The 17,397-nt window shown below is 51.7% G+C and overlaps 1 protein-coding gene across 2 annotated transcripts in view; it reads left to right on the top strand.

Moving 5' to 3' along the window:
• The window catches only part of CNTFR (ciliary neurotrophic factor receptor), a 235,976-nt gene that overhangs the window by 54,134 nt on the left and 164,445 nt on the right, over positions 1–17,397 (top strand). The window contains exon 6 of one of the 2 annotated variants that reach the window (XM_026069197.1): positions 141–190. In XM_026069197.1, the coding sequence (XP_025924982.1) occupies positions 141–190 (50 nt within the window). Of the gene's footprint in view, positions 1–79; positions 191–17,397 lie in introns of both variants that reach the window. The other variant, XM_026069196.1, reaches the window with a different exon arrangement.

The following is a 17,397-nucleotide window of genomic DNA, read 5'->3' as shown; positions in this document are numbered from 1 at the left end:
AATGAAGCAAATGAAGAGCTTCACCTGAAAACCTGACAGGTTGTTTTTTTCTTTTTCCTTTTTTTCTTTTTTGTTAAAGAAAGTTGCAGTTCTGAGCAGCAAGGGTCAATCGCTCACAAGCAGCAAGGAGAATCCCACAGAGTTTGATGAAAAATTGGGGACGCCCCAACGACTCTGGACTGGTGGAGAGGTAAGAGGTGGATTAAAATGCTTATTTGGTTTGTTCTTGGTCCGTGCGCTGTGTGCGTCAGAGCTGAGAGCCCAGGCAGGTGGGATGTGCGTGCTGTGGGGTYCTTGAGCTCGCTGCGGTCAGCCTGGCCTCAGTCCCCAGCGCTGCCTAGCTGCGGTGGTGCTGCAGCAAATGCGTCTTTTGGCTAGGACAGGGTTTATTAATTAAAAATGCAGCACTGCATGCATATGGCAAGACACTGCTCCTTGCTTTGGTGTCTCCATTCCCCCAAGGAGGACACGGACTGCCCGATGTGTGAGCTTATCCCATTGGGAAGCGACTACCATGGTTGGGGGGTTGCCCCACTTCTGGGACTTGCTGCGTCCATGCTTTGTATGGGGCTGAGATGATGCAGCATCGCCTCTGGAGGTGTTTGGGGTCATCTTCTCTAGGACATGGGGACCCCGCTGGAGGTGCCRGTGAGCAGGGCTGCCCTGTCTGGGGATGCTGGCAGCTGCAGCCTTGYTGGGGTCTGGGGCAGCCGGTGCTCTGTGGTGCTGTGCTTGGAAAATGAAAATGATGAATTGAAACTTAACAAGTCCCTAAATGCCAGACGAGGATGTCTGAAATGGAAATTGTCGCTGTTTGCCTAACGTTGCCTCCTACTTAGCTGGAATTGCATGGTTTTAATTGCATTGATCTTAGAAAAAACAACACTGTGAAGAGGGGAAACTGTTCACCAAAATGTCAGAAAGCATCATGAAATCCCAGCCTGTGCTGAGGGGGTCTCCTCCCTCCACAGCTCTGCTGTGCTCTCCCCCACCGCATGTTTCCCAGGGGCGTTTTGCAGCCCCGTTCATCCTGGAACGGCCRGGTCCTCGTCTTCTGAGGCACTGGCAAGGGCAGAAGTGGGCGCTGCAAAAGCTGCTCCGTATTTATTCCTGTGCCGATGCCACAGGAGCTTGGCCCTGCATGTGCCGGCTGCCTTGGAGGCTCCTTGAAGTTTTGAGCTGCTTCCCACTGCCTCGGTTTCCCAGCTGCCTGGCCGGTTCCTCTCCCATCCGTGATGCAGACCGGCCTGCTGGTACGATTCCTCATTCCTCCTCAAATAAAGAGCGGCTCTAGGCGGGTATGTCGCTAATAATACCAATTACCACTACACACTGGCTACAAGGTACACTGGCAGTAATGGGATCCGGGGGGATGAAATGAAAGCGATATAATAAGCTGAGATAAATTAGTGTTGTAAAATTAGCCATGGGTCTAGCCAGGGAGCTGACAAATGTGTCGCAGCTTCGTTACAAGCTCTGAGCTCTGCTGGATTGGATTTAGTGGCCCAGAGCAAAGCAGACGGGAGCAAGGGGAAAAAGAGTTTATTAGGGGTCTCCTTACACACATGCTAACGGTTAACACTGCTTGTTTCTCTCCTTGGTTTTGCTGAATGATACGTCCCCTGGTGCTTGCTTGTACACGGCAGCGGAGGAGTAGAAGCTCAGCTCCACTTGCGTGCTGTCGGAAAAGCCTGAGCCTGGCAGAAGGATGAACAGGGAGACGGGGCAGCAGCTCCACATGCATTTTGGATCCTTGAGAGGGCAGAAAGCTGGTCTCTGCCTCCCACCCTCGGTGCGGCTCAACCCACTTGCCCAAAGGCTGAGCTCCATTTGGGGCAGGAGGGTTGCATGAGCCRGGCTGGCCAAAAGGGGGATTTGCCCCTAATATAGGGCATGCGACCCCTTTTCAGTCCAAAGGCACCTGTTATCCTGCCGAGCTGGGGCAGCAGGCGGAAGCAGGGAGAGGAGATGCTTTCTGTGCCATCGGAAATGGATGTGGCTGGTTCCCGCGGAATCAGCTTCCCAGGGGCTAATTAGACAGCGAGAGAGACGGGTTCAGCTGGAGGGGGGCACACGGTCCCCCCCGGTGAGCGATGAATGGCCAGCAAGAGCCTTTTACAGATTAGTAAATGTAGGCTAATTGCATGCTTAATGGCTGGCACGTTACAGAGGATCTGGGAAGGGGCAGCAGTGATTTAGGTCTGGCTTAATAAGGCATGGCATGTAGCTCATTTAAGGAAGGAAAAAMAGTACGCATGTGGGGGAACTCTGACCATGCTAAGCCGTGCTCTGCGGCAGGACTCGGGGAGGGAGCAAGGCTTGGTGGGCAGGGGGCTGGTGAGGGGTCTGCCACAGAAGCAAGCGGGGCACGAGATGCAGCTGTGACGCTCTCAGGGTGTACCAGCCCTGGGGCAAGCTGCCCTGGCCCAGCTGAAGGGGCCATGAACCGCGGTGGGACGGAGGGAGCCTCTAGTGCTGACTTTGCTTTTGGAAAATTAGTAATGTGGGACCCCAGCAGGGAACAGGAGGAAAATGAGGTAGCGGGCAGAGTGCTAGTAGCAGCATAAATAGAAATGCAACTTCTTGGGTTCTTGTGCAGCAATGATATATCTTGTTTCTATTGACTTTTTTAAACCTCTAAAAAATGTTGTAGATTGATCTACAAATCTGCATAAAGCACCTATTTTTTTTTTAAATCTAAAGCAATTTTCTGCCTGCTCCTTGTGGTTGACTCTGAAGAAATACATGTTCTCTTGTCCTCTTTGAGTCTGGCGTGCTGCCATGGTAGTAGGAAGTTTAGTAATACTCAAGTTGGATCGATTCAAGACCATTATCTGTGCTGCCTGGGACTCAGCAGAGGGGGAAAAATGCTCTCCCCAAATGCATCAAAGCCCTACTATAAGGACACATAGTTGAGCTCTATTTATAGATGGACAGATGTCTTGCCAAAGCTCTGCTGCTGTCACTTGGTTATGCAATTTTTTTGCATGTCTAGCAGTGTTTCCCTGAGTGGGAAGGGGAATCAGCTTTACCTTCTGCCTTAGGTGCGTTCACTCCAGATACAGCCCACAGCAATACTGCTTCTGGGTGTCTCAGTTGCTCATGGGCTTTGCCCTTCCCCCAAAGTAGGGATCTGTGTTAATAGATGGGAAGAATGAGGTGGATGAGGTGTATTGTAGGTGCTCAGGAAATCAGTGACCAAGGTCTGAACACTAATCTCTCATGCTGTTCTTGCATCCTTGTAGACACAGATCTTCACAAGAGTGCTGGTGGGAAGGGACCTTGGAGGTGTCTAGTTCAGAGCAGGAGTATCACCACCACTATATTGGGTTAGTCTGGCTGTTTAGCTGAATATGGACAACTCAAGGATGGATGTCCTCCACCTTTTGGGATACCTGGCCCTGGGCTGTGCCACCCTCCTGGGGAAGAGGTTTTCCTACTGTTCACCCTAAACCTCCCAAGTGGCAACCTGTGGCCATGGTCATATTGCTTCTTGTAAGAGTTGGCTCTTTTAACTCCCCTTCGGATAGCTGTAGGCTGTAATTAGATCCCCCTTAGCCCCATCTTTGCTGAACCAGACATACTCAGCGCCCTCTGCCTCTCCTCGCAGGACACGTGCCTCAGGACCCTGACTATTTTGGTTGTGCTCCCGTGGACCCTGTTCAGCTTGTCCACATCCTTCTTGAACTGAGTGCCTGTAGGTGGACACGGTAGCCTCATTAGCCGGTATTTGTTAGCCACACTTCTCCTAAACAGGATGTGGTCCACTTTATTTGTAGTGGAAGAGCACTGCTGTCTCCTGGTCAATACCCACAGTAACACCCAGGTCCTTTCCAGCAGCACTGCTGCTCTGCAATCGGCTCCCAGCCTAGACCAGTGCCTGGGGTTATTCCATCCCAGTGCTGAATTTGCACTTCTGTTGAGCCTCATGTTGGCCCAGTCCCAAAATTTCCCAAGGTGTTGCTGAATCAAAAGGGCTACAATGGGCCCAGCCCAGAACCTTTGGGCTTCCCTTATGGATTGATATGGGTGGGGGTCTGAGTCTGAGCTGTTGCACCAGACCTGAAGGGAGAAAGTTTTATATTTATGCCTTTGCTGATGTTTTCAGTGTTGTGATAATACCCAGTGCAGTGTGCCCTGTAATTGTGCCTCCCTACCCATCCAGGCATTTGAAGGAGCATCAGCCATGCAAACTGCTGTTTTGGAGCTGTCTGGTGTCCAGGTCAGCACAGGTCTTGCAGTGTATGATCATGCATATCTCCAGTGAGTGTGTGGGTTTTGAGGGGAAGGTGGAGAGGACACAATGAAATGACTTAGCAACAGTCGGCTTAAAGGAACACTCATGATCATTTGGTAAAGTTATCTTGGTGTCCTTCCTTATGTTGCTCTGTCCTGAGAGTCATGAATTTGCAGATGGGAGTAGGACAGAAGGGGAGGAGTTGCTTCATTCTGCCTAGTTTTGAGTGTCATTGCTAAAGAAAAATCTTCCTTGCTTATGATCCGGGGAAGCTCTGTCCTGAAGTGGCATTGCAGATGCAGACCTCTGGAGGTCCTCTAGTCCAGAGCCAACCTCTGAACAGGAGGTTGAGGTCATACATGGTCTCTCAGGGCTCTATCCATCTGGTCCTGAAAGCCTTTAAGGAGAGAGATGGCATGACCTCTCTGGGTCCCTGTTCCAGTGTTTGAGTGCCCTTGTGGGGAAGAAGCTGCTTCTTACGTGCAGTGGGAACCTCTCTTGTTTAAAACTTATTCCTGCTGAGAAGAGCCTGGCTCATTCTGCTCAGTAATTCTCTCCTCGACCATCTTGGTGGCCTCTGCTCAACTTGCTCTAGTTCATGAAATGTCTGTCTTGTATTAGGAACTCCAAAACTGGGAGCAGGGTCTAGATGTGGTCTAATGAGCGCCAAGTAAAGAGGGATGATCGCTTCCCTTAGCAGCTGGGCTGTCGTTCATGCAGCCCAAGATGCCTTTGGGCCCCCTCTGCTGCCAGGGCATGCTGCTGGCTCAGGTCCAGCTTGCTGTCTGCCAGCACCCACATTGGCATGTGGTGGGTGCCCATACGTCCTAGCCTTATCATGCCCTGGCAGTGGGTGGAGTATTTTGGGTTGTGTGGGGGTGTTTTTGTTTTGTTTTTTCTATTTTAAACATGTGTCCTCTTGATCATTTGCACAATAGTTGCATGGCTGCTTCTCCTGGGCTGAGGCTGCCAACCATTCCTGAGCCTACAGGAAGGGGAGACTTCTCCTCCGCGTGGTGCCTATCCTGTGTTCGCCTGCACTGTTTCTGCAGAACGACCCAAGCGTCCTTTGCTCTCCGCCTAGTTTTAGTCCGCCTCCAGGGAGCTGCTCACTGTTGCCAATATACTCCTTTGACGAGTGGGTGAGACAGGAAGCAAATACCTTTGTTACAAAACCACATATGGGCTTTCAACTGGCAATGACACTTTCCCAAGCTATCTGTCTAGTGAATGTGCTTGTTTATATTCATAGGCATGTTACTTAGCTGCTCAGGTGGGCCATGGATGTCAAGAAAGATGTCAATGTCAGGACAGGGCTTTAATGCAAAGCCTTTCTACTATTTGGTATGATGGATAGTGGATGAGACCCTAGCATGCCAAGGAAGCTCTGTGTGTGTGCGTGCAAGGAGCTGCCTGCTGGGGCTGGCACAGGAGCCAGAGCTCCCTGGGGAGAGGCAGCAGGAGTGATGGAGGGAGGTGACTTCTTAGGGCTGGCCCAGGATCAGCAGTGGCTCTGAACAGCTGGCTGTGCCAGCCTAACCAGAGCAGCCTCTGGCATGGCCCTGTCAAATCTGGTGGGCAGTTGTCCCTGCCCCATGGGTGCTGGAGAGGTAACGGGGTGTTATTGGGATAGGTAGCTTAGAAGTGGCTGGGGAGATGTCTGGGCTGAGATCCTTGGGGAGAGCATGAGTGTTTTTCTACTCCAGAGCTGCAGTGTGATCGAGATGATCATTTGGGAAATGAGAGCTCTCTAATGGAGGCAAGCAGTGTTTTCCAATTAAAAGAAATAACTGTTTCAAGAGGGGCAGTGTGGGTCCCCTTGCATGGGCATCCCTCTTGCGATGAGAGCAGTGAGAGGGAAAGTGGGAAGGGCAGCAGCAAGGCTGTTTATCAGGAAGGGAGACTGCAGCGTTGATGGCACATCTTGGCAGCCTCTTTATTTTATTATTTTTTTCCCTCTAGGGTGAGTCTCTTTTTCTAATTGCTGAATGGCTGTAGGAAGCCTCCGCCGAGGCCCCGCTACTCCAATGCAATTTAAGGCACATGCCTGCCACTCGGCATCCGTTACAGCCCCTAACAAGGATGGTTCGATGCTGCTCTTCAGTAAGATCACATATTGCTCGCTCTTCTCTCTTCCCCTTGCCCTAAATTGTTGCACTTGCATTAAAAAAAAGAGGGCCACACATGTGGGGACTGCACAATTTATGGATCAGAGATTTATGTGCTGCTGGGATGCTGTATTTTTTCCCCCACAGTGACACTTTATTGCCACAAATTACCAAACGGGCAAGGTTATGCAAGTGACAGCAGGCAGAGCTGTAAAGGACAGGAACGAACAGCAGCAGGAAAAGTACCCAGAGGAGAGGGGGAGGTCGGGCAGGAGGCAGAAATAAAGCAAGGAGGGGGGGCAGGCTGTGCGTCAGAAACCCGCTTGCGTCGCAGCGAGCTGTGTGGGTGAAGCCTGGGAAATCGGTGGGAGCTGCGCTGATCTCTGCTGCATGTGTGCCCGTGTTTCCAGCGTGGTTGGGGAGCAGCCGCCTAGCAAAGGCAAGGTGGCTGGTGGTCCGGCCTCCATCTGCCCTTAGTGCTGTGAACATTAGGTTTTCCTCCAGACTCGCTTGCATGCCTCTGCAGGTTGAGTTTTTCTGGTGGAATTAAAAACTTTTTTTTTCCATTGCTGAGGACTTTTTCCCCTTGGGGTGTCGTGGCAGCATCAGCAGGGAGAAGCCCTCTGTCAAGGGAAGAAGATGCAGGGGCAAGCGGGCTCCTTCAAGTGAGATTGCATTTTCCTTCTCGGTGCCCTTCATCCCTAGTTACTACTTAAACCGCAGTAAGGGCGCTTCAGGGTCCCTGCGCTTGGCTTGGCGCAAGCAAATAGCAAAGACCTCAAGCGACCCATGTCCTGTAGAGCAAACTGACCCAGCCCCCGCTGAGATGGGAACCAAACCTCAAGCACACAGAGTTGAAGGATGTTTGTTTTGACAAACCTCTCTTCCGCCCGAGGCTGCTTATCGCGGATGAAGCATCAGCAGTGCTGAAGTCGTAGCCCCTCTGGGCAAATCTCAGGAGCACCAGCAATCCCAGGAGAAAGTTTTGCAGCCTGTTTGCTCGGTGGAGGTTTTTAGTGCTCTGCCTGCGTGCTGGAGGGCTGGCCGTGCCATCTCCTGGCTGTGTGCAAACAGCGGGCTTCGGTGTGATTTGGAGGCACAAGGCTAGTAGCATTGATTATTTTTCATTTATTTATTTTTTCCTGTGCAGTTGACAGAGGGAAGGAGGTGCGGTGGGGGGTGGCATTCAAACTGCTAACATGAGATGCTCTGCCTTGCAAATAGTTGCTGTATTTGCACGCGTCATGGCAGGGAGTAGAGGGGGGACATGCCCTGATTTGCCCTTTAGTGGGACAGGGTGGTCACTTATGCCTATCTATATTGATACTTTAATGTRCTGTACGGTGGGGTTGGGGGGAAAGCTGGGGGACAAGCATTGGCCTTTGGCTGGGTGGGCGTCTGTTCTGCRGCTGAGCGTCTGCGGCGGTCTTCCTGCGGCATACGTTGGCTTCGGTTGAGCGGCTCTGTCGGCGCCCACTCGCCCCAGTTGGATCAGCTTAACTTCAAACGAATGCAAAAGCTGAAAGGCTCGAGATGGGTGAGGTATTGGGGATGCCACTCAAAGCTGTCGGAAAGCCGTCACTCCATTGTTCTGGCAACAAAACGCTCCGGGAGGAGCGGAGAAATGCAGAGGCTCCAGAGCTACAGACAAAATTGCATTTAACTAGCAGGAAAACATACTGCAGCCTTGGGGCTTGCTGCACCAGCCTGATGGAGAGCAAGCAGTTGTGTGCCGGCCTTGCRGATGGGGCCAGGGTAGCAGAGAAAGACGAGGCAGGGAAGGGTTCATGGTGTCCTTGCACCTTGGCATAAGGCAGTTTTGCTTGTATATTCCTGTGCTAGTGAAAGATAATTTCCTCTGAATCTCAATGCCGTAAGTCAGGTATTTAATCTTGCTTGAAGGGAGCATCTCTAACATACACAGGCCATCATAAACAATAGTAAGCAATCGATAGGCTAAATCCTGAGGTCTCTTAGCCAGGCTTTGGCAGAATAAAGGTTGACAAAGTGCTGAGTAGTTGCCCGAGACTTCAGCCCCGCTCTGAGGGTGGGAGGAGTGATTGACTGATTTATTGATGATGCATTTCACTATGAATCTGGTCTGTCTGTTACTCAGGAGTAGTCATTTGGGCATAAATCTTGCCTGGGCTGCTGTGAGCAGATAGCCCATCTCTGCTTTATGAGAAACTAAAATTTTCAGATGAATGGCTTATCTGGTCTTAAAAAAAAAAAAAAAAGTTTTGGATCGATGGGAATAACTTGTGTTTTGTGTTGTTTGGCAGATAGCCTCAGCTGAGCAAAGTGAAAATCCACTTGTGAAAAAGATCAAGCACTCGCTTTAGACACAACATTTAGCTCTCATTTGAAGCCGGCGTTAGGTTTTCTTCCCAAATCAAAAAAGCCAGACGAGTTTCAGAACATCCCTCTGCGAGCCCTTCTCCTCGCCCTCTGCRTCTGGCTTCTGCAGTGAAGCGGAGAAACGTGGTGCTTCTTAAGCGCTGACCTGGCTCTGTGTGAACTCTTATTTAATTTATTTTTAGTTCGCCCAGCGGTATGAAGGCTCAGCCGCTCGCCGAGTTTTGTTCGGCACCGTTCAGCTGGGGGCTGGGCTGTGTAACCCTGAGAAGGGGGCAGCTCTCGCGCTGTTGGGTTTGCTTGCTGGCCGGTCAGATGACCGTCTCCAGACGGGGTTCCTGCCTTGCTGGACCCCTGAAACGCTTTGGGGGGAGTGTAGTAGCCAAAGACAACATCTTCCCTGTGTGAGTTTAGGAAGCGTTAGGTGTTTTTGCAACTAAAGAGCAGGGAAGCCTGTTGGATGTGCTCCCCTGAGTGGCCTTAGCCTGAAACCCCAGCAGCTGGGCACAGCTGTGCCCACGTTCTTGAATCACAGTCTCTTCTCCTCCCGTAAACTGAACAGCTTCTTACTAACTCGGAGGGGGGAAAAAACAAACTATCCTCCCTACCACCTCCACAGCTAGGGGTTTTTTTGTTTTGTCGTTGTCCCCCCCCGTTGATGCTGATTCCTCTTCCTTTGCTTTGCTGTCTGGCTGCTGCTCGCTGCCTCTGCCCCAGCTCCCAGAGGCTGTGTTTGCTGTTCCAACGCTTGGATAYGCCAGCGGCAGGTGCCATAGGAAATTGCTCAGACAGATTTGTGCGCATGTATGTGCCTCTCTAAGTATTTCCCATTAATTAATGGGCACTGGAGTCTGTCGTCTGTAACGAGCGCTCACTGGCAGGTGATAAATTGCTTGGATGAAGAGATGGCAGTGAGAGCTGGGCAAGCTGCTACTGTTGGGGCTGGATTTGGTGGGGGGAGATCCGTCAATACGCTGGATGAAAAGAGGTGTGGAGAAAAGCTGAACAGCTGAGTGAAAGATCCCGGCGGTATCCTGCCCGCTCGTGGCGGAGGAGCTGTCACTGCATGCTCCGACAGGCTAAAAGACAGGAATCCTGACATGTACCCAGTGATTACGAAGCAAACGCCAGCCTGCTTCCAAGCAGCCCTTCGCCGTGGGGAGAAGTGGGATCTGGCTTGCGCTGTGGCAATCTTCCCTTCCTGTGGAGATGCTGCCTGGAGCCTGGGCTGTCACACGGAGACCTTGCTGAGGGAAAGCTGTGCTGGCACCAAATCGTGGCCTCCAGGGTAGCAGGAGCAGGCTGAGAGGTGATGCTGGCACTACAGGAAAGGCAAATGTTTCTGAATGTCTCATCCAGTTTGGGGGAGAGCTTCTTCCTCACCCCAAATCTGGTGATAATAGCTCATCTGTCTGTGAGATGAGGGAGCTGAGTCTTTCTAGAATGTGGTTTTCTCTCTTCTGAGTCTTGCTCCATCCCCAGTGGGGATAATCCCTACTGCTTCTTAAGGGAGGAGAAATTTGGAATACATCATGCAAATTGTGCACTGTCAATCAGTCTTAATTTGGGCTGGCACTCTTAAACTGAGGTTTGATCACAAGTTGTATTCAGCAGGACTTCAGCAGAGGTCCTGCTTGGAGCTATTGGGAAGGACAGCACGGGTGCCGGGTGTCCTGCAAGCACCCTGCAGGATCATTCCTGCCCTTGGGACCTGTGGCTGTTATCACGATGCAGGGGGAGTAATCTGTGTTTGCTGGGGAGAACTGAATTATCTGCTTCCCCAAGTGGGGAAAATAATAATAATAATATAAAAGTGCCTTCCACTAGGTCATGAGCCATTACCTCGAGGGGCCCTTCATCAGCTGATGAATTCTACTTAATAAAATAAATACTGAGAGAAAATGTAATTGGATTTCATTTATTACCCAGTTCCGCCTAGCAGCCCCAGATTATACAAAAGCAATTAGAGAAAGCTCTCCATTAATAGCTATCTTCAAGCCGCCCAATGGGCTCATTCCATCAAACCTTCTGGCTCGTGTAATTTCCTTTCTTGGAGCCTGCTCCTGGCTGGGGGAGGGATGCGGGGCACACAGTGCCATTGCCAGCGGCCCGTAAACAAAAGCAGCCCTGTCTCGAAGGCTCGTGGAGGCAGCATCTTCCCGAGAGTGCCGTTCGGCTGAAGGCTCTCCTGATTTGGAGGGAAACGCCAGAGCCACCTGGGCAGCTCTGTGCCAGCCTGCGTCRTGGCAGCGCTTTCTTGGGGCTGGGAGGCTCCCTTGTCCACTCTGACGGAGAGCCGATCTCCCCTTCCGTCCTTGGGCACCGCTTCGGAGATCCCAGTTCAGCCACGGGGCAAATCTGTCCGTCTTGGCTGGCACCAGGTATGCAAAGCCCTGTGGGGGAATGAGGAGTCCTGCTGCCCCTTGGGATGCAGCTGCCCGTCTCTGGGGCTGGTCTCTCCCCTGAAGCCAGTGGTTCGTATGGCAGCGCCCATCTCTGTCAGTCTGCAGAGGAGAACGATTTTTCCCTCCTTGCTTTTCTCTGGGAATGCAACCGGGGAAGTGCTGAGCAGCGACTGGGGGCCGGGGGCAGCTTCCCAGGCTAAGGCAGGGGAGAACGGCTCATATCATCTCCCCAAAGGTCCTCTTGGCAACGCAGGGAAGTATCTGAAGCCTGTCATGCTGCAAGGACAGACGTCTGGCATTTGTGTTGCTGTTGTTGCCGAGGACAATGTGTAGGTTAATCTGTAGTGAAGGCTCATCCCAGTGTCTCAGCTCCTCATCCATGCTTACAAGGATGGGTGAGAAAAGGCAGTTATCATGGAAATGGCTTGCATGGGAGAGATGCTGATGGATCTGGGTGCGCAGTAATTGAGCCTGGTGTACTGCCCGGGGGTGGGAGTGGAAGGGGATGTGGTGGGTGTGTGCACTGACTAGATCAGGTTTGGCAGAGTTGTTTTCTTTGTAAGCTCAGGGCAATGAGGATGGTCCAAGGCCAAAGTCAACAGTRCTGTCTCTCACTTCTGAGAGCGAAGAGGGGTCAAGGGCTTTGCTTGGCCTTGCTTGGGCTGCTGACTTTTCTTTGCGTTCTTCCTGACTTGTGTGGTGTTCGCAAAGCCAGGCTCTGCCCCTTCCTGGGAAAGCGAAGGGCCACCTTTCTTCTCCTTTCCTGTGTCAACACAGTGTGCTTCCAACCTGGAGAGAGGCTGCTCTAGCCATGCTGCCTTGCTTTGGGTCCCTCTCATTTTGGAGGGGTGGGGGGTCTCTTGGCAGGGCTGGGCCCGAACCCTGGGTGGAGAGAAGGGATTTTGAATCCAGCTGCCTGCGGGGCAGAGATGGGAGGAGAGGCCTTGTGGCYGGGGAGCTGCAGGAGGCACTGGGCTCTTGCCTTGGTGGGCAACGTTGCCTTTGCATCCTGCTTGTCGTCACCCCAGGAGAAGCGAGCGCTGTTTTTTCCATTCAGATGATTGAATCTGCACAAGTTGATGTTTTGATCAAATCCGAGCGGCTCGGCAGGGCTGCTGCCAGCTCCCGTCTGCGTGTGGGTACCTGCACTTGGTTCTGGCGTCCTTGATCTTCTTTCTATAGTGGATGCCATCTCTCCCTCATTGCCTGTTACTGCCACCTCTCTTTTGCAATTCCTGACTCATTTTTTTTTTTTTTTTCTTTCCCCCTCCTTGATTTCGCCCTCTCTGTTGGCCCCTGCACCCTGGAGCAGGGCGCAGAGGAGGGAGCATCATGCGGAGCAGAGTGCAGATGCTGCACAGGATGCTCCCGGCTACAGAAGAGCCTACGTTTAGAATCAGACAAGAAACAACATAAGGCGTAATGCAACCAGAAAGGCACAGGCATATGGAGAGGGGTGGCAAGAACACGTGACTATCTTCAGTGTGAGGCTCGCGGCTGTGACCCAGCTCCTTTACTGGCAACAGGGCCAAGGGAGCAGTCACCAAGTGGAGACCGGCCTGAAGTGTTTTGTTTGCCAGAGGCAGATCTGTTCCCGCTGGGTTGCTGAGCAGAGAGACGTGRAAAGGGCTTTCCGAGGGAAAGCAAGCAGGGGAAGGTGATGGGTTGAAGGATCTAGAAGGGATGAAGATGCTCTTATTGATGCACACCTGGGAAGTGCTGTGACAATACAAGCTGTCCGTTCATGCTGGGTACTCAGGAGAAAGTAGTGAAGGGGATGCTTGTGAGAGCACAAGAGGGGATGTGATTGAGGCTGATATAACTAGGGAGGCAGGGGWTTTGTCTTGGCTGCTGAGATGCAAGGTGGTATGGGGCCATCTGGCTCAGAGGAGGGAAAGGTGGAGTGCAAAATGGTGAGATGCAGATGCTGCTGGTCTGAGAAGTGGGCTGAGGTGGAAAATAAGGTGGGGACCTTTTTAGCAGTAAGTAAAGGAGGTAGAAAAGTCAGACATGAGGTGTTGGTCTGGAGACCCATGGGAGGAYATGGCTGGACACATCTTTCGGCTCCCTCTTTACCTTGGTGCCACTTGACTACTTTTCCTCTCCCAGTGAAGTTGTTCCTAAAGTAGCAGTTTGCTTAAATTGTGGCAAGTCTTCTCCATCTGCTCCCAATGCAGCACTACCCAGAGAGCTGSATGTGGACCCCTCCCTGAGGATGCGCTCTCAATCTTTCCAAAAGGAACAGCTTTTCTTTGGCCTGACAGGGTGGAGGGTGTGTGGGGTAATGCCATGGATCAGCTCTGAGACAGCAGGACGATCTGTGAAAGACGTAAAGCCATCCTCCAGGGAAGAAAGAAGACCTTCTCAAAACAGTTTTTTTCAAGCCAGACAAACACAATGACCACGTGAAACCTGCCTTTCTTGTTTCACTCTTTATTTTTCACAGAGGATTTTTATTTATACCCCTTTAACATCTGTGCCATTAAAGCAGCCTTATTAGGATACTGCCCTTCACCAAAGAACTCTGCTCTCGAAAAAGAGCATTAAAGATTCAACAAATAGCTGAGAATTGGGATTGATCCTAACCTCCCATAAATGGGAGTACCTTCCCCCATTAATCAGCCTTGGTTTTCACTTACAGGATGATGGCCTCAGTGCTACACTTCTTCAGGACTAAAAGCATGTTAAATATTTATCACAGCTGAGTATTCACTTCCCCTTCTATTGCCAGCCGAGAGCCACTGCCTAAGCTTGCGTCTGCTTGACAGGTTGCGTAGGGAGGTGGCATGCCATTAGGAAAGCTCTTGTGCCAGCGTGCCCCAGTCATCTGCTGTGCTAAGCATGGAGAGATGGTGGCATCTCTCATCTCGAAGCATGGTCAGCACGGGCCTCTATTATAAAGTCTCTCCAAGTGCATTTGTGCTACTGAATTAAACATKCCCAGGTTTGCTCTCTGGCAGAGGCTGGTGGTGTAGAGCAGTCTGTATCCACGCTCTTCCATGCCTCTTTTAGCCTCCAAAATAGGATAATTGCAGCTAAACTGCCTTTTGGGGGCTGACCCTGATCTGTGCTGTTGGCCTCCGCATGCCTGGGCAGTGCCCCCCACCAGGCACTGCGCTAACAGTTCGAAGTGTRGATATTTGTATTACAGCACCTGGAAACATTCCTTAGTGCAGCTTTGCTCGTGACTGTACGTATGGTGCCGGTGTCATCTTCCTGCTCTGAAAGGCTGCAGGCAGTACTGGTGCGTTTTGCTGGGTTTTGCAGAGGAAGCTTTCATTGCCTTGCAAAGCTTGAAGCGACGGCAGGGTTTTTAGTGGTCTGGTTGTTCTAACCATATGCAAGTATGTCCTTGATAATTGTGCCAGGTGTGCCATAGCGTTTCAGAGAACAGCTATGTGAGGAGCTTCTCTGAAAGCTCTGTTTTCTCTTTGCTCTCTGGGCTTGACTGCRTGCATCCCTCAAATGCAGGTCTGACTCCAGGAGTCACTAAAGCGGCTCTGAGGCTGAAAACCTCCCAACTTGGAAAAGGCATGTGCTGCCTGACACTGGTGCCCTTGAGCACTCTTGTGAGCAAGCCCCAAGGCCTCCCGAGCTGCAGTCATGATGCCGCTGTGCTCAGTCTAGCTGGAAAGGAAGAGCTCCCCACGACGGGAGGGAGTTTGGCTTTTGCGCCAGGCTGTGGCCAGCTCCGAGCAGGCTCAGACTGGCCAAATCCAGCAGCTGAAGTAGAGTTGTTGTTGCTGGATTAGTGTTTTTCCTTAATGCGTTGCCATTGCCATGATGCATCTCCCCTGCCTTCAGCTCCCCCACCCCCAGTGTGAGTTACTGACGCGCAGCCTCGTTACAACCATTTACACATACAGACACGCAGTGTGTTTCATTATCCATGTATCAAACTTGTTTTGTTGCTGTCACACACCAGGAAAGTTAAACACGTCTGATCAAAGGCATGTAAACACAGCTTCAAAACAAATGCCCTCGAGTTCTGCCAAAAGCACAGAGCTGTCTATGAGCAAACCCCGTCCAAAGCCCCATCTTGTCTTCCCGCGTGCGCGGCCCTTGCTCCCTGCTCCAAGCCGGGCCGTGTGATTTCAAAGCGCAGGGAGCACGCGCTGCCTCGTGGGCTTGCAGAGGGGAGCGACTGCCCTTCTCCCGGCGGCACGGATGCAAGAGCCACCGGCTTTCCCCAAAGTGAGTCCAGCCCCGGCCGAGGGCTGGTGCTGTGAGGGTCACTCGGGGAGGAGGAGCGCGGAGCATCCGCGATGGGTTGGGAGAGTAAAACCTGCTGCGCTTCTGCATGTGCTTGAGTGAGATGGCAAAACCCAATAGGGTTTTGGGCGTCTCCAGCTGGTTGAGGGAGAGAAAACATGATGCGAGCTGGCTGGATACTTCAGTGAATAAAGGTGCTGCATTCACATCGCTGTGGAGGAACGCTGGACATGCATTTTCCAGGTCTCCTGCATGGCTTCTGCTGAAAACATGGGGTGGAGGCGGCACATTGGCTTGATCTTCATGTGGCGGGGCCTTTGGCAGTTGTCTGCTCCATCTTACAGCGGCTGCTTGCRATCCCAGGGGATTGCTCTGTGGTTGGGGATCGGCCAAAAGCGGAAGTATCCGGCCGTGCGTGAGCGGGGTGAGAAAGGTTGGGCAGAGGAACTAGGGATGGTCCCAGACCTGAAGCTGCTTCTGCTCTGCCCAATTTCCACTCCCCGAGCTGGCAGAGAAGGGTTAATTTTCAGGTTTGCACTCCTGGCTCAGCATCCCTGGTATCGTAAGATCTCTCTGGAAATTGTGAGGTTGCTAAAAGGTGGGGAAAAGGGGGGTTATGTGATATCAGCTTTTATGGTTGTGGAGATGCCAAGTTTTTTTGCTGTCTGCCTCTGTGAGGGCTAGATATGTGCCTCAAATGGGGGTGGAAATTCTTGCATTTTCACCGCCTCTAAAGGAAGGTGCTTTCAGAAAACATTAGGTCCCCTGAAATTTGCCAAAAAACTCTTCACCGCTTGGCTACAGGCACGAACAGAGAAGAGTTTGGGAATTCATGAGCTTGTGAACTGACCCAGACTCTGAAAACGAGTTGCCCACAGTCTCTGCCAAATGCCTTTGAATAATGGTCACATCAGAACCAGACAGGGTTGCAAATGGTGAGTTATTAGCGACCAGTGTGCGTGCCAAATGGCGCTGCGTCTGCGTGCACGCGGCGGTGAGCAGCGCTGCTGTATGCAACACTTGGTCCCGGGGGAGAGCGTTACTTTTTCCCCCTCTTGTCAAGTAAAACAGCCAGGTGGCCAAGTTGCTGGTATGTAAAATGATCAAATGCATCTCCTTCAAAGCACCTAATTGTGCTAACGGGGAAGATAAAACGCAATCATCTTCCGAGTTGCTGCTGGACAATCCCGGGCCGGCTGCGAAATTCCCTGCAGGCAGTGGGGACATGGTCAGAGGTTAACAGTGGTGTCAGCCTTCATAAATCATCCCTAATGAGACTGGGAAAAACATTGTTTTGGAGCCTCTGCTGCACAGCTACGCTAAATTGTCTTTCCTTTGCTATGGACTTCTTTCCTGTTTGGCTTTCTAGGGTTATTTGGGTGGAACTTTTACGTTGCTGAAGGTGTTGGAAGCTTTCCCTCTGCGCTGGGTGGAGAGGGGCCTGGGGCTCTGCCCCTCTGTGTCCTTGACTGCTGGTGAGCACTGGCTGATCTATGGCAAACTAAATAACTCTTCCCCCATTTTTTGTCCCCGGGGAAGTAGCACGTGCCTCCCTGGGGTGTCAGAAACTGCAGGCTGTAAGGTATTGCCCTGGGCTGGGTGCAGAGCATTGCTTGTCCAGGATGGACCCAAAATGAGAAGATGACCCCCAAAATGGGAAGAGGTGCCCAAGGTGGAAAGAAGGGACTGAAGGGAGGTCAGCGAGCAAAAACCACCCCAAGCCGTGCATCTGCCACTGGCGGTGGTGGGCTATGCCGTGCGGTGTGTGGTCTCCATGGAAAGCCAACAGCGATGACCCGGGACACCGTGGGAGGAGTAAATGCGCGTACAGTGAATATTCCTTACAACATATTATTTATAAAGCAGTGCAACAGCCCTGGAAGTGTTGGGACTCTCAGAAAAGCTAAAGGAATGTACTAATTAAGGAACACAATGGGAATGTAAATTTGGAAAGCTCCCCAGGGTGAAGCAGCCCTGGGGGGGAGCTAATTTGCCAGTCCCCACTCCTCCCCTGCAAGCTGGCTGAGACACTGGAGCAATTAAGGAGGAATTTGAGTGTTAAATATAATCTGGAATTGTG

Source organism: Apteryx rowi, unplaced genomic scaffold (genome assembly GCF_003343035.1).
Source record: "Apteryx rowi isolate R43461 unplaced genomic scaffold, aptRow1 scaffold_289, whole genome shotgun sequence".
Taxonomy (NCBI): domain Eukaryota; kingdom Metazoa; phylum Chordata; class Aves; order Apterygiformes; family Apterygidae; genus Apteryx; species Apteryx rowi.
The sequence above is the reverse complement of the archived record's forward strand: the minus strand, read 5'-3'. Positions and strand labels throughout refer to the sequence as shown.